Below are 22,858 nucleotides of genomic sequence, written 5' to 3'. Positions count from 1 at the left end.
GCTTTGATTCATGGGGTCTTTGCATACAACATATTTCAGAGCTCAGAGATGACAATATATTTGCTTCACAACATTCATATCTAATCCAGAAATTTTCAGGTGTTCCAACTTATTTACTAAGAGATGTGAAGGGAAAGAAAGGGTGAAAACATGTACATTATTTGGCGGCGCGATCTTTTCTACAGTAAACACTGTAGCTAACCTACATATTGTGCACTACAGGGACAGTGACATCACCACTATCTACATTAAGCCTTCTTATTATGCAGTAAGACAACACACCAATTACAATCTGATGAAGCGCTAGCATTAAAGCTGGTTCTGAACAATTTGCACAGGAGTCTCTTCCAACATGTGCCACTCCATAAGCGATCAGTACAGCCTGATCCTTGTGGTTATGTTGTCCTGGCATAGAGGGCAGCGCTCCAAATTTTTCCCGCATTCATAGCAAGTCTGCAAACACATGTATGTTAGCAGCCTAGAATGCAGATCAGGAATTGTGTAGCGAAAACATTGAGTACAGTCAGCTAAAAGTTTCCCGCACCTGATGTCCACAACCAAATGCGAGGTCCTTTGATTTATACATGCAAATGGGGCACAGCTGCAGGTAATAAGTGTCAAGCTCTTAGTTTGTAAGGCAGAGAGAATAGAGGATTCAGCACATATTTTGTCAGCAGATAGAAACCCAAACACGGAATACCCTTTGCTCCAGGATTTGAAAGTCATCAGTATGACCACAAGATGCAAATATATGTGTCCAAGTACAACAGCAAGCTTGACTACTATGGTTTCCAGATAAAATGGAAGATAAGAAGGTACAAGTGAAACTGAGAAATAGTCAAATCAGACTATGTCTACAAGGGAAGTTAAAGAAACAAAATGCAAGGGTCGAATATCAATAAGCCTAATAACATGTGAATGCACTGGTAAAATCAAATTTCCATTGATTCAATTTAACTTTGGATTTGGGCATGAAATGATTGGGGTGGTGACAATAAGAAAGATATACGTACCAGTCTGTCCTCTAAAGCACTTTCTGCTGCATAAGTGTCAGGTCTCCTTGTGGCGGCAGGCTGCTGCTGTTTGAAGCTCTCGGGACGTTGCTGAAAGCCACTTGTTTGTTGGTCAAAGCTACTAGATCGTGAATAAACACTAGATTGCTGACTAAAGCTAGTTGACCGCGAATAAGCATTCCTTGTTGGTGGCGGCAGAGCAACTCTTGGAGTTATTCTGTGCCGGCGTCTGAAATAGTAGAAAAAATTAAGAAAGTGGTCAACTGTCACATCATTTCTCAAAGCTCAAGTTGTAGTTCTAATTGACCCAGTATAGCATTAGAAATCATAGTAGATACCCTAAGAGTTGAAGATCAAGTGTTGCTTTGTACTGTTCAGGAATTTCCATCAGTGCTGACAATGCAAATTCTGCTTCCTTTCTATCAGCAGCTATGCTCTTTGACATAATCTCCGTGAAATTCACAAACTGCATAAAATGAATAATTCTTCCATACTATGTTATCTCGAACCAGATTATTCAGTTGAATACTAGACATAATCTGTAGGACAATCACCTGGAAATTGTCAAATGAGCGAGCAGGTATATTGTCATCAAACTGGTGCATCATGTCCCATGGTCCATCACCAACCCCAACAAGAACAATTGATAGAGGGAACTGGCTGGAATATTTTTTGAAGGAGAGATATTATTCTGTGTTTACTTTATTGAAACATTAGATTCAGATTTCAGCAGAACATGAAGGTATTACTTATTTACTTCCGAAACCTCTGTCAGATAGAGTACCTTGCTTTTACTATTGCGTCAATTGTATCTCGCTCCTGCGGACTTAATTGTCCATATTGTGTATCAACACTTCGGGTTACCTATAACCAGAAGTTTTATCCATATAAAAAAGGGTACACAAACAAAAGCATAACTAGAGAAAAGCTTTGCTGACAAACATTTAATGGTAAGAAAGAACAGGTGACTTAAATAAAGGCAAAAATTTGATAATATGTTCGCCGACCTGTCCATCAGCAATTATCAGAAGAACATGGTATTGACCACCAGTGCTGTCAACAATTCCAACTGCTGTCTCAATTATCGGAGCGAAAGATGTGGGCCCTGTTAGAAAATAACCATGAATATTTTAGTATACACTTCTTTTCCTGATAAACTATTTTAGTATGCACTTCTTTCCCTGATAAACTACTAAAATTTTTATTGCCATGCTTTAGTACCATTAAGAAAAAGCTAGATCAACCTAGGAGGAATAGGTGACTTTGTATTAAGAAGAACTAACCAAATAGTCACCCAACTTTGCCTTGACAAGGACTAAATTTGGGTGGTTTGGGCATACATCCACACCCTCATCCAACTGATCTAGGCTCAGTTCCTATTTAAGTACTCCCTCCGTTCCAAATTATAGGTCGTTTTAGCTTTTCTAGAGACACAATTTTTACTATGCATCTAGACATAGCGTATATCTAGATCCATAGCAAAATCTACATATCTAGACAAGCCAAAACGACCTATAATTTGGGATGGATGGAGTACCATTTAATAAATAGCTAGTTATAACATGCTGCAAAATAGCAAATTCTACATATTTTCTCTCCTTTATGAAAGAAAGAACTACTTTCTTCAGAACAAAAGAAAGAAAGAAAATGTCTACATTAAATCTTTACTGAACGAACCAGCTAATCGAAGAGTTGGAACAATTTCTCTGTATCTTTCTAGCGCCTCTTCAAAACCGTTGCATGGACGGTTCTCTGGGTAAAAGCTGAATACCTCCTGATCATGAGTTGATGCTGCTCATCAGAGAACAGAAGCTCTAGATCAACATTGTGTTTTAGACATGTAATTGAAAATCCATCAAGTGATCAACAGAAAAAAGGAGCTAAACAATTACCATCACCAAATCCAAAGCAGGGAATCAAATTATCTTCATCAAAAGCTGAAAGTGTCCTTCCAATAATAGATATGGCTTGTTCATATGGGTTTGGAGTGCTTCCAATATCATGCAGGCAGCGGCGATTGAAGGACATTTTACCTAACATAAAAAAAAAACTTCTCCTAAAACCAGGGAATCAAGAAATAGTCTGGTAGCTCTTGTTTCAAAAGAGAAATAGTCTGGTAGCTTAGTGTGTAATGAGCACCAGTACAGCACAGAACAAATGTAAAGAAGCACAAGTATGCATCCAAAGTCAAAAGGGGGAAGATCATCTATTAACCTGTCCATTCATTGCTCTTTGTAAAATCAATGCCTACAATAAGATTTGAAGATTCAAGGCCTGCTTGTGCCAAAGCTTCAGTCACCTGTACAAGTAACAGAACCATAACTGAAAGACGAATATTGTGCAAGCCTCTAGTACATGCACAATGTGACTATGGCACTTTAGGAACTGAAGCAAGATGTGAATTTGATATTGAGAGAACTGATTTCATGACAAGACACTAGTGAAGAGAATGCAAAAATACAGCTCCTGTTGGAATCCTTTTGAGAAAACAATCCTATCGAAATAGTTTCTTCCAAAGTTCACCAAGGATGATTGAACAAAAAAAGAATAACACCATTTTACGCAGCTAGTGGAAACCACAAATCAATAACAGCAATGCGGGCCATGCCACGAAGACATACCTGACTCAAAGAGCGGTAGTCATCGCCGATCCTGGAATACTTCCTCTGCAACCTGGCATGTGTTTCTGGCTGCACATTGTTCTCCGAAGAAGGCGTGTACCTCGCGTTATAACTGAATGATGGATTTCCAGCATACCTGGAAGTATACCCTGACGAAGTATTGCCGTGATCATAAGAGTAGCTATATGAAGGCTTGGAGTCCTTTTGCCCCATTGTTCAGCCTGCACCTCTGGATGACCCCAACACCCAGATGAGCTTCCTGGTATATGGAAGAAAAACATCACTACACTCACACACTAATAAGTACTACTAACTAACTTGAATAAAGCATAGCCTTTTATGACATGTCTCAAGAATTTATAGTGGAACTTGACCCAATCAATTTACATGGAAACCTATTGAAGGATGCCTAATTCATGGTTGGGATTCCCCACTGCCAATAATAGGCATATTTCCTAATTCCTACAACCGTACAGCATCCACAACATCGTTCCCCCATCTCGTTGCCATGGCCAATATTTTTCTTTTTCGATTTCCCTGACCAAAATCGACCAAACATGCGCCAGGTCCACTACAAACATCGACCATATCGAAGGGCGCTAACGAAACTAGAATTCGGCACTGCACAAACCTCAGACACTTAGGGACGAACATTGGACAAACTCACCTGACTCGATTTGATCCAGACACCTCCTAAGCAAACCCAAGAATTCGGCGTCCTTACCAAGAGGAGAAAGAAGGGGATAGGAGAAGTGGGGGAGGGCAATTGGGCAGATGAGACGGACTTGCCGGTGCGAGAAATCGAGACTGGGCCAAGAAAACCAGAGCAGATACACTACCGCACGGAATCCGACCACCGAATCAGCGACCCACGTGGGGCTCACTCACCTCTGCCCGTGTCCCGTGGCGTCCAAGAACGCGCGCCTCCGCTCCGCGACGAGGGCGAGGAGGAGGAAGACGACGACGGGGGTGAGGCGGGCCGCCCACCGGATGAAGCGAAGCGGACTCGGCTACAGACTTACAATAATAACCGGAGGGAAAACCCCGGTGGGGGTAGCGCAGTGGGGGAGGGAAGTCAAGTCAATTGCTTATTGCTCCACCCGGCGGCAATGCGATGCGATGCAGCGGCAGCGGAGGCGGGGAGGGAGGTTTCTTGTCCGCTGGGGTCTCTGACCGCCGCGCGTCCTCGCCCCGGCCTCGCCCGTCGGGGAAAACGACGGAGGAAGCTTCGGAGCGGGAGAGAGGACGACGATGATTGTTGGGATTGGTAAAAGAAGGCGACTTGTCGCGGTCATCGGCACCCAGAGGGAAAGGCGTTTGCTGGTGAGGTCTGAGTGTTGTATGATTATCCACTCACAGAAAAAGTCGGTAGCTAGCGTAGCATATCAAAGTTTTTCTTTTTTGAAGGGAGTAGCATATCAAAGTTACGTGCACGCACGTACGGCTATGCCCGGTTCCCTTTTAATCTTGACGGCTATCTTAACCAAAAAAAAAAGGTCTCGATCGTCTAGAGGTAAAGTTAGCTATACTGGTAAATTTTAGCACAGGCATGTTTGAATCCAATACTACAATTTAGCTAGATTAGTGAGAAATATTTTATCTGGCCTGGAAGGGATGGTGAAAGAGATGGAGTTGAGGGTATTTTGATCTTTTCATAAGTCATTGGTTCCTATTAGCATCCATTTGCTCCTTTCTCGCAGCTAAATATGCTAGTACTAAAGTTTAGACATCTTTCAAGTTTAACACATCTATTAGACCTCCTGCTTAAATATGCTAGTACTAAAATTTAGCGCTTCACCCATTAGCTTATTGATCCAGTGGAAGATCTGACTAAACTAATGCAATGTAGGACTATAACATAATAATTTATCGCATCAATGCAAAACATACTTCTTCCATTTCAAATTATAAATTATTTTAGTTTCATCCTCAATCGAACTTATCTAACTTTGATAATTTTTATAAATGATATATTAACATCTATATTATCAAATAAATGCACTATTAAATTATATATTATATGGTATATCTAATGAAACTAGTTTGGTATCATAGATATTTGTGTGTATGTTCTATAAAGTGGATCAAAGTAGAGAAGTTTGAATAAGAGTAAAGCTAAAAAACTTACAATTTGGAACGGAGGAAGTAATAGTTTATCGTATCTTTCTTTTTTTATAAAAGTATTTCATTTTGGCTTGGCTACAAAGCAATATATTTTAGGATTCAAACATATGGTTAATGAACACCTAATTTAGAGTTACCATATTTTTAGTAATCATTTTCCTTCTGGGCAGATTTTCATAGTTGGCTAAAAATTAGTGAACCAAATGTCCGAGGTTCCGAATAGCACAAGCTTGGTACATTGCTTATGTCATAAGTTAACGTGTATGTACGACGTCAAGCCATTGATGATCATTTGACTTTGTACGAAATGTGATGAGGTGGCTACAAAACAAGGTTTGGGTGGTTGAGAGTTCTCTCTCTCTCTCTCTCCCTCCCTCCCTCCCTTTTTGACAAATATGTAGCGTACAATTGTTTTTAAGTTTGTTTAAGCTGACCTGTTATGATCAGGTCTTGTCTTCACTGCACCACCTGTTGCCACTTGAAAGTCCACGTGGCGTGTTGAGTGGAGAGTGCCACCCACTACAGCACGAGGGCAGGGAACCAACGCAACAATTGTCATTGGCAATCTCAGGATTTACTCTTGGAGAAGAAAATTGCTGTCACTTTCGCAAAAAAAAAAAGAAGAAGGAAAATTGGTGTCACTCGCCGCTGGTGGGCTTATTTCTTGGCTCATGAAGACAGGCCTAGATCGACCTACTTTACTTGAACCCCCCGAAAATGGGATTTCGGCCCAGCTACAAGGCTGCGCGCCCTGGGCCAGGCTATTCAAATCAATCTGCTAGCTGTGTCCATCACGCCGCGGCCTGCGCGTTGAGGTGGCAACTCGAGGGCGGTGATCCGCGCGTGGTCGTCCCCACCGTCCCGCCCGACGGCTGCCACCACCGTCCCGCCCGGCGGCTGCCACCACCGCCGCCGCGGCCTCCCTCTGGGTGGCTAACCCTTCCCCGTACGGTGACTTCTGCCGTGTCCTCGTGCGCCGTGGACCTTCCCGCTGGCACGGCGGCACCCACGCCGTCCGGTGGCCGGACCAGCATCGATGCCGCAGAGCTCCTTGGTGCCCGCGCCGCGGCCTGGCTTTGCTGGAGGCTGGAGCGGTGGCGCGCGAGCCTTTCTTCCATGTCAGTACCAAGTGCTGCAGGCTTCTCGGCATTCGGCACGATGTCATCGAGGCGTTGCCGCCGACGCGCCGGAGCGGACAGGAATAGGAGTGAGCGCGCTGACGGGCACGTCCTTGCGCGCCGCGTCGGCGAACGAGTGGCGCGCGCGTCAATCTAAGCGCGGCGCAAAGCTAGCCTCCTCGTCGCTTACGGCTTACGTACAGTCCCGCGACGCCGCCGGACTTGACGACGACGTCGCCTGGCGGCGCCGGTACCGTAGCGACGATCCAGTTAACGCGAGGCCGCAATCCCGTGCCCCGCCGTGGCGAGGTGCAACGCCCCAGGTGGGCTCCGAATGCGGCACATCAATGGCATCATGCACTGACCGTGTCATCCTTGCGCTAATAGGCGGCGAGTCCGGGCCGGATCGGAGTCCGTAGAGATCGTGTTACGTATCGGAGTCCGTAGAGATCGTGTTACGTACTCGTGTCGGACTCGATCGCCACGGCTTGGCCGGCCGGCTGCGTACCTTTGATCCAGTTCATAATAAATAGGACGCCTGCAGGAGAGAGCTGCATCCAGATCACCGATCAAGATCCCCGATCAGATTGCAACCATGGCCAGCCACCTTGCAGCTCCCGTGGCTGCACCTGATGCTGCGGCGGGCGCGCCCAAGCTTGGCACCAAGCGGAAGGACGAGCAGGAGCCGGAGCCAGACGGCCAAGACGAAGCAATGCAGGACTACCTACTGGCGCAGAGCCTCTCGTCGTCCGCCGCCGCCGCCGCCGCCAACCAGCAGCAGAGCATCCCGCCGGTGGTGACGGGCGTGGACGACGACGAGGACAGGGAGCTTGCGGAGTGGGTGGCCGCCACGGCGGACGACGACGAGGACAGGAACGAGCTTGCGGAGTGGATGGCCGCCACGGCGCGCGACGAGCACAGGGCGCTGATCCACGAGTGGCAGGCGAAGCTCGGGATCGACCCGGCGCCGGACCACCTGGAGCCCTACGACCTCGATCCGGAACGGTTCGATTTCTTGGACTCTTCCGTGCTCCGGCCGGAAGGTTACAAGGAAAAGGAAAGCAAGCGGCGCCTCGGAAGGGATGGACTTGTCCGCTACTTGGCCTAACTGAATGTGCCTCTACACCATGTCCGATAAAAGTTTAGACATCTTTTAGACCTTAGCTAAGTTTAACTCATCCATTAAACCTCCTGTTTGAATATACTACTACTAAAATTCACCACTTCAACCGTTAGGACCTTGATTTAGATTTGAATAAACTAATGTAATGTAGGAGTACAATATAATAATTTATCGCATCAATGTACAATAGACTCGTTTCAAATTGTAGATTATTTTATTTTATTCTAAATCAAACTTAATTTTATAAAAAAATATATTAACATCTATATTATCAAATAAATGCATTGTTAATATATATTAGGGGGTTTTGCATTCTTGCCCCTGTTTCGAAGTGGAATGGTGATTTTGCCCCTATTTTTTCAACCGTGCGATTTTATCCCCGCTTTTTAAAAATGAAGGGAGCATTTGCCCCTATTCCGTGCAATTAACGGTGTCAAAATTGTTGCAGAAAGACTAATTTGCCCTTACGGATTTACCCTATTATTATGCGAGCTTTGTGATTTTACCCTTACTTTGAATAGAAGAACTGGACAACATTTTGATAGGTCTAAAAAGAATTTTTGCAAGCAAATTCAAACCAAATTTTTATAACTTTCAAACATGGCTGAAATTTGATAATTTTTTTAAATGTTGGCAGCAACATGACACAACGTGCATTTAAGTTTAAGTGCACATAACTTGCATATATATATATATATGTCCAATAAAAACACCATAACACATATATATATATGTCCACCAAAAGCAACAGATCACATTTCACCATAGCCAAATAGGGGTACCATCATGTCCAGATCATATTCCCACATACAAGTCCAACAAAAATAAGAATACATGTCCAGCGATAAAATCAAGAGAAAATTCCCTGCAAGGCCCTCAAACAAATCACGCTTCCTTCTATGACCCTGCAAAATTGCAACTTCCGTATTTGACCTTGATTTCATTTTCCTTCCCTTCCATGGCCCTGGGGTTAACTCCCAGTTAACTCTCAGTTAAGTGACAATAGTACCCTTGGGAGCCCTCCGCCGCTCCCCTGGGGTGACTCTGGTCTCGAGTCCGCCCGCCGCCGCCCGCCGCCCGAATGCCGCCCGCGCGCCGCCGCCCGAACGCCGCCCGTGCGCCGCGCGCCGCCCGCGCGACGTTGCCTGGCTGCTGCTGGTCCGGCCGGTCGGGCTAAAAAGATTCGCCGGCCGGACGAGATCCCCGATCGGCGCCCTCCGGCGCTGCGGCGCGCACCTGCGAATCGGCGCGTCCACACCGAGTGTCCGAGTTGCCGTATGCGCCGGTTGGTTTCAGCGCGTGGCGGCAGCAGGTCCCGGGCCCGGGGCGCAGGCCATGTGCTCGCGGGGGCCGCGACCTTGGTCGCATGCCCGCGTGCAACGGCACGCCGGCTCCGTTGCTGCGCGCCTGTGCTCGTGTCTGACGCGAGGCCGCTGTTCCCCGGTCTACATGTTCCACAGTGCCGCCCGCCGCGACGGCGCGCGCCCGAACGCCGCCCGCGCGCCGCCGCCCACCGCCCGCGCGCCGCCGCCCGCCGCCCGCCGCCCGCGTGCCGCCGCCCGCGCCGCCCGCGCGCCCTCCGCTCGCACGCCGCCCGCCTCTGCTCCGGTCGGGGCTCACGGGATAGGATGGGGGGAGATGGGGTCGGGGGTGTGTGTGGGAGTGGCAGGGGTAGTTCAGTCAAAAAATTTTTGCTTCTCAACTCAAATCTTAAACCCTAACAGATTGGCCTAACGGATCTAACGGGAGGGTAATGGAAGAGAACGAAAATAAAAAGGAGGCCACAAAAGAGCGTTTCAGTTTTTCAGGGCCATAGAAGGAAGCGTGATTTGTTCCAGAACCTTCCAGGGAATTCTCCCTAAAATCAAGTACTACCTCCGTTCCAAATTACATTCGTTTTGGCAATATTAAAATTGTCCAACGGATCCACGCCAACAGCTTCAGAGAACCAATGCTAATCAGACAACGGTGACTAAAGACTGAATATAGAACCGAACCAAACCATAAACACAGTAATCAGTAAGAATAAAGTTAAATGCAGTTGGAGGTCGTCCTGTTCCTCTTGTATGACAAGAACAGTTAAAATCTTAATATTGTGTATTGGATGGCTATGCAATAGGACACAAGATATAGGCACATTCTGCTACATCCTGGGAAAATGTCAACATGCACAGTCAAGTTTCTGACATCAATTGACACCGCTAGTGAGAAACACAAAATGGCCAAATGAAAAATCTGTAAAACGTTGTTCCAGCATTCAGAGAAAAAGCATCCGTGCCAAGAGCTTTCAGAGAAAGGAATGCTAGTCAGAAGTGACATTATACTAAATATCAGAACTGGGAGCAAAAAATGTTAACGCAGAAATGGATAACACCAAAATGTTAGTAGAACAGAAATCGCAATAGATGACGTTAAATACAATTGCAGATTGTCTAGTTACTCTGCTATGACAAGGACATTTAACTATTATTGCATATTTTGGCAGTTAAATACAATTGCAGATTGTCTAGTTACTCTGCTATGACAAGGACATTTAACTATTATTGCATATTTTGGCAGTTAAATACAACTGCAGATTGTCTAGTTACTCTGCTATGACAAGGACATTTAACTGTTATTGCATATTTGCTGCCAAAAAAGGACACATGCTATAGTTACTCTGCTATGACTAGGACATTTAACTTTTATTGCATAATTGCTGCCAAAAAAAGGACACGTGCTACAGTCAGTATATCTGTTATTTTCCTAGGAAATTAAGTATCAGCATGCACAATCAAGTTGCTGGCATCAAATGACACTGCTAGTGATCAACACAACTTGGCCTCGAGAAAATCTGTAAAAGGTTGGACCAACATTTCCTTTTTTTTGTGTGGGAAAAACATGCAAGTTGTGAAGGCCTGTGCATAGTGCATCTTACAAAATTGTGCTTTTGCGCTACGTCGATGCTGACAGAAAATCCATTAGAAGACATACCAATTAACTAGCTGACCATGCGTCAAATGAAATAGGTTCCCTGCATGCTTGACTATGCAGTCTGCACTCAAATTTTCATCATAAATCACAAGTCACTACTGCATTTCTTAACCTGGGACACTTCTATTCAGCTAATTAGCAGATTTCCTACTGCATTTTGCCTCTATATAGTACTTGCTGCTCAACACAGACCATGCCAAAGCAGATTTTCCACATACCCTCATGGCCACCATGAAATCAGAATTTACAACAACACTTGATCAATAAAAACTCACTTGAAGAAGCTCGAGGTATGTAACCTCACGGTGAAAGGAAATTTTGACCAATTCCCTCATCGCGAACTTCATTATTCTCTCATGGTATTTGCGCGACCGATTGAGACGATCTTTGCTTGCAACAATTGCAACTGCTTGTGGAGGTGGGAGTGCATCTATAATGCTTTTAGGGCGTGTTTGGCAGGGCTCTGCTCCGTCCCGGAGCTGCTCTGCTCCAGAACTCCAGACTGGAGCAACTCTGCTCTGGAGTTTTTATGGTGTTTGGCAAGATTGGTGTCCACAGCTTCAGAAAAGAGGTTTTTGAGTGTGGAAAGACATTCTTACCCCTGTTTATTGAATGTATGTTTGTTGAGCATGATGAAGCATATGTAATTGTTTTTGCCATTAATTCATCAAAGGAAATTGAAATATTCGCCCACGATACTGAGAAATGAGTCATTATACTGATCACAATTACTAAAATATTACAAGGCCATTGTCTTCATCTAACCTTCTAACTAACATTAGATTCTAATTCCAAGCTAGAGAAAGAGATGTCGCTATTCTATCGCGAAATCCATCCATGGTAAGAAAGCTTGTTTCAGTTGTTGAATCATCAGAGGCATGTGGTGACACTGCATACTTGTTGTACCTATCAGGGATTGTAGGCACGAAGTTAGGATCTCGATCAAAGTTAGCAAAATCCACATCACCACTTGAGTGCTCACGAATGAAATTGTGGAGGACCATAGTGGCAGCAACAATCTTTTTTTGTGTGTGCATGGTATATTTAGGCATTTTGTACAATATTTGCCATTTCATCTTCCATAGTCCAAATGTCCGCTCAATAATGTTACGAACAGACGAGTGCACCCGATTGAACTTCTCTTTTGGACTATTAGGTTCCATACCTCTATGCCACTCGGGCAAATGATATCTTTCACCTTTGTATGGAGCCAAGTATCCCGGACGGTTAGGATAGCCCGCATCTACAACATAGTACTTCCCTTCTGGAGGATGTGGGAAGTGATCTTCATCTACCTCAAATGCATGGTACAATACACTTGTGTCATGGTAAGATCCCGGTTGACCAGCAGCCACATAGGTGAAACGCATATCAAAATCACAAACAGCAAGCACATTTTGAGTTGGAATGCCCGTCTTTCCAATGTATCTGACTTGTTCATCAGGTGAAATAGAGATACGAATATGAGTGCCATCAAGTGCACCAATGCAATCCTTGAAGTGTGGATATGCTCTTTTATCATTCCGAATCCTCTTGTGGATGGTGGGAAAATTAGGATTGGTTGGTCTCAAGTACTGTTCAGCCATCGCCACCAGACAATCTAGCACGTCATGGAATTTTCTACTAATAGTTTCACTTGAGTGTTTGAACTTGTTTTGGCACCTCCAATTGGACTCACAACCGGAACAAATGAAGAGGAAAATTGCAAGTATCTCATAAGTATTCATATGTTTGGATGGTTGTAGCCCGTACCTCTCAACCAATACATCATGAAGATCAATGAATATTTCTGTGTTCATCCGAAGCATTTTGTGACACTCTCCTGGTGTATTCAGGGTCTCTTGTAACCATCCAATTCCAGTTTGAATTGATACTCTTGGTGGAGCCTAGTATAAATACAAATCACAATAGATCTCAGCAAGTTTAGCACCTTTGGTGATTATGTCAAAAAACTGGTCACCATCATCACTAGAACTGTCACTCTCACTTTCTGACATCTGAAAATATAAGAAATTATTAATTGACACAAGCTAGAAAAGATCATGATACATGATACAGGATACATGTTTAACAATCTGAAAAAAAACATGAAACATGTTTAACAATCTGAAAAAATATAGGAGCCCCACAATCTCTACTTTCCATACTTGCCCATATACTTCCTAGTAAGCCAGTTGAACCTAAACTCATTAGAAGGAAACGTCATGAACATTTCTCTCTGTTCCTTTTTCACAAATAATTCAGATGCAATGAAATATTCATTGGTCTCATAATCGGCACCACAAGCAAGAACGTGTCCCATCACTTCATCAATAGAATATTTTCCTTCTTTCTTGGAAGCATAAGAGCTAGCTGAAGTAGCCATGGATGTCACTGCCTCTTGAATGAGTAATGCAGTCCCTGTTTTCGGCTTCTTGCCTTTTTCTTGGATAAACCTTGATGCTCTTTTGCCATTTTCATTGACAGGAGATGGATCCTCTTGTGTGTCCCCTTCATTGGTGCTATTTTGCCCAATATCAGCTGCACCCTCTGCTGTGTCTTCTTCATTGGTGCCATTTTGTCCTTCCTCAGCACTCGCCATATGCGGAGACCAATGATCTGTACCAATACTAATGATGCTACCAAAACACACTTGTAGTTCCTCTTCATTTTGGAGTCCTTGTTTCCTGAATTTTCCACAACCTGGAATGTCCTGAAAGATGCAAAAGCCACATAAATACAACCTGAAATGTACACAAAGATGCAACATGTAAGCAACAGCTCAACACTTACCGCTCTAGCTTTCTTCCACCATTCGTCGTCCATAACGATGGTGCCCTTTATAGGACACCAACCTGTTCCTGTTTGCCTCAACAACAATTTTTTCCACGCCTTGAAATCTTCTTTCAGCTTGTCCCATTTGTTTTTTATTTGCAGCTTGCTCACCTCAATACCGAGTCTATCTTTCATCCCTTTCTCAACTTCAGCATACCCAACCGAATTCAAATACGTGTTGGGACGAGTCCCTCTACGAACTTGTTCAGCAAACAATTTGCAAAGTTCCCGAGTGTTGACAGCATTCCAATCAATTTCAACCATCTAAAACAACTTAGAAATCATCAATTTCTATCCTCCAAAACATCCCCAATAACATGTTGCTGACACCTCTCAGCAATATTAAAAAAAAAGCCCATCAACAGGCATAGGCACAGAAAAATAGCAGAGCTAATGACAAGAAATAAGGCTCTATACACTGATACCTCAAATGAAAAGAAAGCACTACCGCATACTTTCATACTTATGTTTCACCAGAATAAGCTCCAGGATATGCTTGACACTGAAATAGTAGATGATAAAGAGCATTCTATTCGACCACATTCTATTCACCAGAATAGTAGATGATAAAGAGCATTCTATTCTATACTCACAACAGATATTGAGAAGACTCCAGACGCAACTAGTCACAAAAACTCATTCTATTCGACCACATTATTTTTATGGAGGTCCATCAGTTCCAGTCCCTTCAGATGAGATGGGATATCAGAGCATGGAGACAGCCAAACTAGTGTTGGATGTAGATCTCCCAAGATAAATATCTGTTATGCCACTCTTTTTATATTTGCAATGTATAAACATCATTATAGTACTAACTAAGCTATTGTGTGCCAAACCACCGTCTATGTACTGGAAAGTCGATGTGCAAACCTTTATACACGTTTTAAAATCTGTCAGCATTAATTGCATCAACATTTTAGTTTAAAACTTCATTTGGATGTTAATTTACCTTGTTCAAATATTAAAGAGCTCTGGATTTACACATTTGCAATAACAATCTTCTCCAGAACGAGCGTTTTGAGTTTTGACATATTGTGTTAAGATACACTGAGTATTTGCACAAAGTTAATGCTGGTTTATAGTTTACCTAACCAAAGTCATGCTATATTTCTACCTTCTGTCCTTTTTTCCTATAGAGGCTGGGTGCTATACAAGCCTCGATGAAGAACATGCACTATGCAATATCCTATTCTGCTTTGTGCACAAACAAACAGGAGTACAAAGACAATGCAAACAAGTAGTAAAAATAAGCAAAAGTTTGCTCTTGCAATCTGAAAGAAGACAAGGGAACCACAGAATACGTTTGCAATTGCACTAACCTTGCCGGCGGATGGAGATACGGCGGGGGGAGACGCGGCGGGGGGCGATGCGGCGGGGGCGGATGCGGCGGCGGGCGGATGCGCCGGGGGCGGATGCGGCGGGGGGCGGGGAGATGCGGCGGGGGGCGGGGAGATGCGGCGGGGGGAGACGCGGCGGGGGGCGATGCGGCTGCGGCGGCGGGCGGGGAGATACGGCGGGGGGGGGGGGGGGGGCGGGGAGATGCGGCGGGGGGGAGATGCAGCCGGCGGGGGGGGGGGGGGGAGATGCGGCGGGGGGCGATGCGGCGGGGGCCCGGAGGGCGGCGGGGGCTCGGAGGAGGGGCGGCGGCGGGTGGCCTCCCGGGCGGCGGCGGTTAGAGCAGAAGGGGCGGTGGATGTGGGGAGCGGGAGAGACGAGTTCGGGAGAGAAGAATAGAGAGAAACGAAACGTTTTCTTGTAACGAGTGGCAGTGGCGGGTAAATTCATCCGAACTCCACGACGAAGTTTGTAAGAGGAGCATTTGGAGCTGGAAACCAGGTACTCCGTTGCTCCGATCCAAAATGCACTACGGCTCCGGGAGCATTTTGCTCCGAAGTTGGGACGTTTGGCTGGCTCTGGCCTGCTTCCCTTTGGGGTTGGACTCCAGAGTCATGCCAAACACACCCTTAAGCTGCAACTCTTGACGAGTTAAATCAACAAGACGACCAGCATGGTAATCTCTCAACTCCACCATATCACCTTCCTTCTCTGCAAGGGCCTTAATAATCTTTGCACAAGATAAATCAAACGTTAGAGGGGATCGCTCCCTGCTAGAGAAAAGAGCTTCGGGGGCAAGGGGCATATGAGGGTGGCCTTAGTGAAGGTGTAGTTGTGATACACCGAGCGCGCCAGCAGCTCGATGGAGGGCCCTCCCTGCATGCTGCACAACCTCATGCAGGCAGAGGAGCTCCTTCAACGGCGACATTTCGCCGGGTCCGCCGCCCAGGTCCTCCGCGCCGAGTCCAGCGCCCGGTACACCGCCATGCGATCCTGACTCCTGAGATACGTCGGCAGACAGGTGAGAAATCGGGTGACGCTAGCTGACGCATAAACCCTACGCGGTGACAAACTGTTGCTTACCGAGCGGGTGGCGACGAAGCGAGGGCGCGGCGAGCTGGAGGAGGATCACGACGATGCGGCAGAGGGCGGTGGCGAGTTGGAGGAGGCCGTGCGAGTTGGAATTGGAGGCGGAGGAAGAGGCGGGGCGGGATGTCAGAGATCGCCGGAGAGACGTAGCTGCCTGCGACGCCGGCGAGCTCAAGAACGCACACAACTCACGTGAACTGGATCGATGAACACGGTCTTGTTTGTGCCGCAAATCTTAGCAGTTTTTTCTCCTCTGATCATTGTTTATATATAAAAGGAAACATAACAACCAACTGGAGTCCATGACCCCGACATGCACGCCACACTCTTCATCGACGAGTGCCATCCCAAACGCCTGGAACGTGGCGCATGACGCGCTCCTTCGCAAACTCAGCGCGAGTCAGAGCTCTACAATCTGCATGGCCTAACAACCAGCCATGTGCTACTAACTAACTAACAGAATGACCTGAGCACAAGAATTATTCAACAAATCTCCTCCTAAGTCTTGTGCACGATTACTACTTACACTCTTGAAGGCCGATCTTGGTACAGAGCTTCAGGAACTTGATCTTGCAAAGGGGCTTTGTTAGAACATCTCCCAACTGCTCTTCAGTTCTGATGAAGCTCACCTCAATCTGCCCATTTTGTGCATATTCCCGGATCAGGTGAAATCTTGTATCGATGTGTTTACTCCGGTCATGATGCACAGGATTCTTGACAAGAGAAATCGTGGACTTGTTGTCCACCCTAACCACCGGCTTGATCACCACTGAATCCAAAATTTCAGATAAAAGCCGTGCTAACCATACACCCTGACAGACAGCTGTTGCAGCAGCTATGTACTCAGCTTCACAACTAGACAATGCCACAACCTTTTGTTTCGCTGACTGCCAACTGATTGGGCTTTTAGGAAAAAGAGGATACCAGTGGTGCTCTTTCTGCTGTCAACATCTCCAGCAAGATCACTGTCACTGAACCCAATAAGTGCAGGTTGATCTCCCTTCTTCCTTGCAAATTTGAGTCCCCAATCTCTAGTACCAGCAATATATCTCAGAATATGTTTAATTGCTGCTAGATGATCCTCATGTGGCTCCTCCATGAATCTACTCACATACCCAACTGAGAAGGCCAAATCAGATCGAGTATTCACCAAATATCTCAAACTTCTCACCAAGCTTCTATACTCTGTAGCATCAACTCGAGGCCAATCACTGTCCCTGCTCAATTTCAACTTTGCTTGCATAGGAACATCACAAGCATTGCACTCCACCATGCCAGCCTTCTCCAGAATTTTACCTGCATAGCTTCCTTGAGACAGAGTGATTCCTTCTACACCTTGCTTTACTTCAATGCCCAGATAGTAGGTGAGTAATCCTAGATCACTCATCTTGAATATTTTTGTCATTTGTGTCTTGAACTTCTTGATACTATTGCAGCTAGCCCCTGTGATAATCAAATCATCCACATAGACCCCCACTACCAGCCTCTCAGTACCAACACCCCGACAGTAAATTGCATGCTCAGATGGACATTTCTTAAACCCAAGAACACCCAGCTTATCATCTAGCTTTTGATTCCAGGCGCGAGGTGCTTGATGCAAACCATATAAAGGTTTGTGTAGTCGGTATACCTTGTGTTCTTGCTCTGCTTGGACAAAACTCGGCGCCTGTTCCACGAACACCACTTCTTGCAGATCACCGTTCAAGAACGCCGTCTTGACGTCCATATGGTGAACCTCCCAGCCCTCATGTGCAGCTAGGGCCAGGAGCAGCCGCACTGCCTCCATCCGCACCACCGGTGCAAAGACTTCATCGTAGTCGATGCCGTGGCGCTGTGCGTACCCCTTCACGACGAGCTGCGCCTTGTGCCTCACCACCGCGCCGTGCTCGTCCCTCTTCACCTTGAACACCCATTTGAGCCCAATGGCATGTCGGCCTTGTGGGAGCTCAGTGAGTGTCCATGTGCGGTTCTCCTCGATCGACCGCAACTCCTCCTCCATCGCTCGGCGCCAGCACACCTCCTTCTGTGCCTGTGCCAAGGATGCAGGTTCCTCCGCGCTCACCGCTAGTAACCTGCCATCGCCAAGATCACGAACGGCATAGCCCGGCGGTGATCCCAGCCCCACAACATCATCCATTTCACGAAACCGCAGCGGCATATCGTCGTCGTGGTCGGCGTCTAGTTCATCGCCTTGGAGAGGTGGAGGCGTCACGAAGTGGACAGGCGGTGTCGAGGTCGAAGGTGTCGACGTGGCAGCAAGGGGCGTTCTTGGCGGCGACGCGTTCGGTCCATTCTGCCAGGCCGGTGTCGCAACAGGGGGCGTGCCCGGCGTCGCTGCTTCCTCGCCCGGCTTCTCCTCCTGTTCACCAGGTGCGTACCTGGTGGTGAACTCGACGGTGAAGGTGTCGTCGACGTTCCCGGCTGCCGTGCCGCCTTCCTCGCCATGGGACCAGTCCCACTGCGCCTCCTCGTCGAAGATCACGTCCCTGGTGATGTGGACGCGATGCGTGATAGGATCATAGGCCCTGTACGCCTTGGTTCCCCGCTCGTAGCCGACGAAGATCATCTTGCGCCCACGATCTTCCAGCTTCTTGAGGTGTGGTGTCGTGTTCCGCACATAGGCGATGCAGCCGAACGTCTTCAGGTGATGGACCGCCGGCTTCTTCCCGTACCAAGCTTCGAACGGCGTCATGCCCGTCACAGTCTTGGTCGGGCACCGGTTGAGGATGTAGACCGCGGTGTTCACCGCTTCACCCCAAAACCAGCCCGGCAACCCCTTCGCCTTGAGCATGCTCCGGGCCGTCGCCACCACCGTGCCGTTTCACCGCTCGACGACTCCATTTTGCTGTGGGCTGTAGGGGGCAATGAGCTGTCGTCACACCCCTTCAGCCGCACAGTACTCCGCGAACTCAACCGAGGTGAATTCGCCACCCCGATCAGTCCGGAGCACCCCCAGCTTCAGCCCAGACTCCGCCTCTGTATGTTCCTGGAATGCCTTGATTGCCGCGGCCGCCTGATCCTTCATCGACATCACCGACAGCCACATGAACCGGCTCTTGTCGTCCACCAGCAGCAGGAAGAACCTGCCGCCGCTCGGTGTTGCCGGTGAGATGGGCCCACATAGGTCGCCGTGCACGATCTCCAGTGTGCGCTCGGCCCGGTACCGCGCCACCTCCGGGAACGAGGTCCGCCGCTGCTTGCCGGCGAGACAAGCGTCGAACAGCTGGTCCACCTGCTCGATCGGTGGCAAGCTGCGCACCATCTCCTCCCGCGCCAGCTTCCGTAGCGCGTTCATGTTGACGTGGCCCATCCGTGTGTGCCAGCGCCAAGCCTCCTCCTTGCCGCGGGTCGCGAGGCATACCGGCCGTGCAACGTCGAGGTCGAGCATGTACAGCCGGTCCGACCTGCGTGGCACCCGCGCCAGTAGCCTCCGGCTCTGTTCACGGATCCTTAGGACGCCGTCGTCGATGTTGATCTTGTACCCCACCTCGTCCAGCTGCCTGATGTTGATGATGTTCGACGTGACGTGGGGAATGTAGTAGACGCCGGCGAACGAGCGGTGCTCCCCATTCTTGCAGTTGAACAGCACTGTCCCGCAGCCTTCGATGTTCGCTACCGAGCCGTCTCCAAAGCTCATGGATCCGCGCACCGCCGTGTCCAACTTCATGAACACCATTCGAGCACCTGACATGTGATTCGTCGCCCCGGTGTCGAGCACCCACGACATGGTGTCGCGGTTCTTCTCCTCCTCACTGAGGTGCACAAACACCTTGTGCTCGATGAGCCGCACCTGGGAGCCGGATCCTGTGGCCAACCTCGCCGTCACCGCCCCGGATGACACAGCCGCCGCCCGAAGTGGATCTGGGCGAGCTCCTCCTGGTGATGCCGATGTCGCAACCAGGAGAGTCGCCATGGTCGCCGCTTCGGGTTCCTCCTCGGGCCTCCCGCCCAAGGGTTCAGCCGGTGCCGAGTTGAGCCGCCGACCGCCGGCGACGATGGGGACGGGGCTGATGGCGCGGCCGCTGCCCAAGTGGATCTGGGCAAGCTCCTCCTGGTGACGTCGATGTCGCAACCAGGGGAGTCGCCGCTTCGGGTTCATCCTCGGGCCTCCCGCCCAAGGCATCGGCCGGCGTCGGTGTTGAGCCGCCGTCCGCCGGTGGCGACGGAGACGGGGCTGCAGCAGAGAGGGGAAGAAACGGCGTTGACCTTACCAGAAGCAACGAGGCCTCCTCCTCATCCTGGACGACGTGGGCCGCCTCCCTTTTGGGCTTCAGTGGACAATCCCGGGCCCAATGGCCGGTTTTGCCACACCGGCGACATTGATCCTTGCCCACCTTGCCCATAGAGTTGCCCGGTCCAGTAGACGAAGACGATCCGGAATCGCCGCCTCGGCCTCTTCCGCGTCCACGCCTGCCTCCCCGGCGCGTAGAGCTCCCGCCCGCGCTTCCGACGCGAGTTCCACTCCTCCTCCGTGAGGTGCAGCTTGCCATCGTGGAGCAGCAAAGACGGCGGTCCCTCGAACGACTCCTCCGCCGCCTTGAGTCGCCCGGTCAGGTCCGCCACGGAGAGCGTGGATGTGTCGAGGAGCGTGCGGATCGTGACCACGATCTGCTTGAACCGTGGCGGTACACTCCGCAGCATCTTCTCCACGATCTTGCTCTCCAACAACACCTCGCCGAGAGTTGCGAGGGAAGCCTGCATGCCGGTCAGACGAAGCGCATAGTCCTCCACCGACTCGCCGTCCTTGAACGTGGCGAGCTCGAACTCACGCAGCAGTTGCTGCGCGGTGTTCTTCCTTACACGATCATCGCCGACGCGCAACGTCTTGATGGTGTCCCACGCCTCCTTCGCCATGTCCTTGTCGGAGATTGCCGTCGCCAACTCCGGCGGCACGGCGCTGCAGAGCGCGTCGAGCGCCTCGATGTCGTCGTTCGGATCAGCGTCGCCGACCTCGATCGCCCGCCAGAGGTGGCGTGCCCTGAGCTTCACCTTCATCAGCCGCGCCCAGTCGGTGTAGTTCGTCTTGGTGAGGACAGGGTAGCTAGTCCCGCCGCGCACCTCTCGAACGACCCGCTGGATCACGACATCGCCGCCCTTGGCTCCGCTCGCTCCAGGACTCTCGAACTTTCCGGTCTTCTTCTCGCCTCTTTTCGGCGATGACGGCGGAGTGCCCGTCATCGCCAACTCGATCGCGCGGTGACGATTCCAACGACGAAACCTCGCCGCGATCGATCCCCGGCCCGCAACCGGCTCTGATACCACCTGTCAGAGATCGCCGGAGAGACGTCGCTGCCTGCGACGCCGGCGAGCTCAAGAATGCACACAACTCACGCGAACTGGAACGATGAACATGGTCTTGTTTGTGCCGCAAATCTTATCAGCTTTTTCTCCTCTGATCATTGCTTATATATAAAAGGAAATATAACAAACAACTGGAGTCCATGACCCTGACATGCACGCCACACTCTTCATCGACGAGTGCCATCCCAAACGCCTGGAACGTGGCGCACGACGCGCTCCTTCGCGAACTCAGCGCGAGTTAGAGCTCTACAATCTGCATGGCCTAACAACCAGCCATGTGCTGCTAACTAACTAACTAACAGAATGACCTGAGCACGAGAATTATTCAACACAGGATGCACGCCCGGTGCCGCTGAACGTGAAGTGTCTGATGATTGCTAGCTTCCTTTGACTTGTCTCTCGTGCAAGAAAATAAGATGGTGAGAAAAAAAAATTGAGCTCGGCCAGCAAAAAGGAATAAGATTACGAGATAGCAGATAGAAAGAGAGAAAGAGGAATAAATATATTGAACAAGAATTAGAAGGAGAGCCGGTCACAAGAGGTTTAGGAATTGATTTGGGAATTAAGATAGGGTTTGGACTAACCGAAAATCTAGTCGTTTAAAACAATTTTTAAATTCATTTTTCACCTAAAATATTATTATGCAATCAACATGAATGCAACATCCCGTAACAGATCATTTTAAAATTTTAGAAAATAAATTTTCTTTTTATCTAAATTGATAACAAACTAATTAAAGGTTGCATCAATTTTAGAAAAATAATAAAAATAATTATGTTATTTATTCACAATCCAAAATAAAAATTTTGGGGTGTGACACTCTGCCTCGCCGCGACCGCCGTAGTGGCGCCTCACCGCCTTGGTTTCCCCTCCTCACGCCCCGCCGTGCAGTTGTCCCAGGCCATGCCAGCCCCCCGCGCATGCCTCACCCACAGGCTGGCCTTCAGCCTCCATGACACGGTCGCTGCAACGGCGGCATAGATCTTGTGAGGCAGCAGCTGCCCCTGAGCGGGCGCTGCGGCCGCGCAGCAGGAGCACAGCGAGGCGGCAACATGGAAGCATGGGGAGGCGGCTGCGGTGGTGGTGGCGGGTAGAGGTAGAGCCGAGCGGAGTGGAGCAGTGGGGGTGTGAGCGCCATCCTGGAGCAGGAAAGAGAGAGGGAGGGAGCGAGGGAGGGGAAAATTCGTGACAAATGGAGTCCACTCCCACGCTCTCTCTCCGACATGTGGATCATACTACCATATAAGCAAAACCATCATAGAAAACCGTTTTAAAACGGTCAGAGGGGTAATTTGGCCGGTATTAAAAATTGAGTTTGGGGTTGCTTTTCAGCTTCAGTGATAAGTT

General features: G+C 48.5%; 2 protein-coding genes across 3 annotated transcripts; both read right to left on the bottom strand.

The window, feature by feature from the left end:
• Positions 1-33: 33 nt before the first annotated feature.
• LOC112889975 (E3 ubiquitin-protein ligase RGLG2-like) lies at positions 34-4,903 on the bottom strand. Of its 2 annotated transcripts, none has more exons than XM_025956792.1 (12): positions 4,302-4,323; positions 3,635-3,893; positions 3,228-3,312; positions 2,906-3,046; positions 2,691-2,804; positions 2,021-2,118; positions 1,798-1,877; positions 1,568-1,673; positions 1,352-1,479; positions 1,014-1,242; positions 545-601; positions 34-453 (listed from the first exon to the last, which is right to left on the bottom strand). In XM_025956792.1, exons 2-12 carry the CDS (start codon positions 3,845-3,847, stop codon positions 373-375), a joined length of 1,332 nt encoding a protein of 443 aa, XP_025812577.1. In that variant the 5' UTR covers positions 3,848-3,893; positions 4,302-4,323; the 3' UTR covers positions 34-372. The 2 variants fall into 2 exon arrangements, with proteins under 2 accessions (XP_025812577.1, XP_025812576.1); XM_025956791.1 differs by lacking the exon at positions 4,302-4,323 and adding an exon at positions 4,523-4,903 and having other exon boundaries at positions 50-453.
• Positions 4,904-13,106: 8,203 nt separating this feature from the next.
• LOC112888721 (L10-interacting MYB domain-containing protein-like) lies at positions 13,107-14,050 on the bottom strand. Its single transcript, XM_025955021.1, has 3 exons — positions 13,830-14,050; positions 13,739-13,748; positions 13,107-13,664 (listed from the first exon to the last, which is right to left on the bottom strand). Exons 1-3 carry the CDS (start codon positions 14,048-14,050, stop codon positions 13,107-13,109), a joined length of 789 nt encoding a protein of 262 aa, XP_025810806.1.
• Positions 14,051-22,858: the final 8,808 nt, after the last annotated feature.

Source organism: Panicum hallii, chromosome 4, assembly GCF_002211085.1.
Source record: "Panicum hallii strain FIL2 chromosome 4, PHallii_v3.1, whole genome shotgun sequence".
In the NCBI taxonomy this organism is placed as follows: domain Eukaryota; kingdom Viridiplantae; phylum Streptophyta; class Magnoliopsida; order Poales; family Poaceae; genus Panicum; species Panicum hallii.
This window is presented reverse-complemented; position numbering and strand designations above follow the sequence as displayed.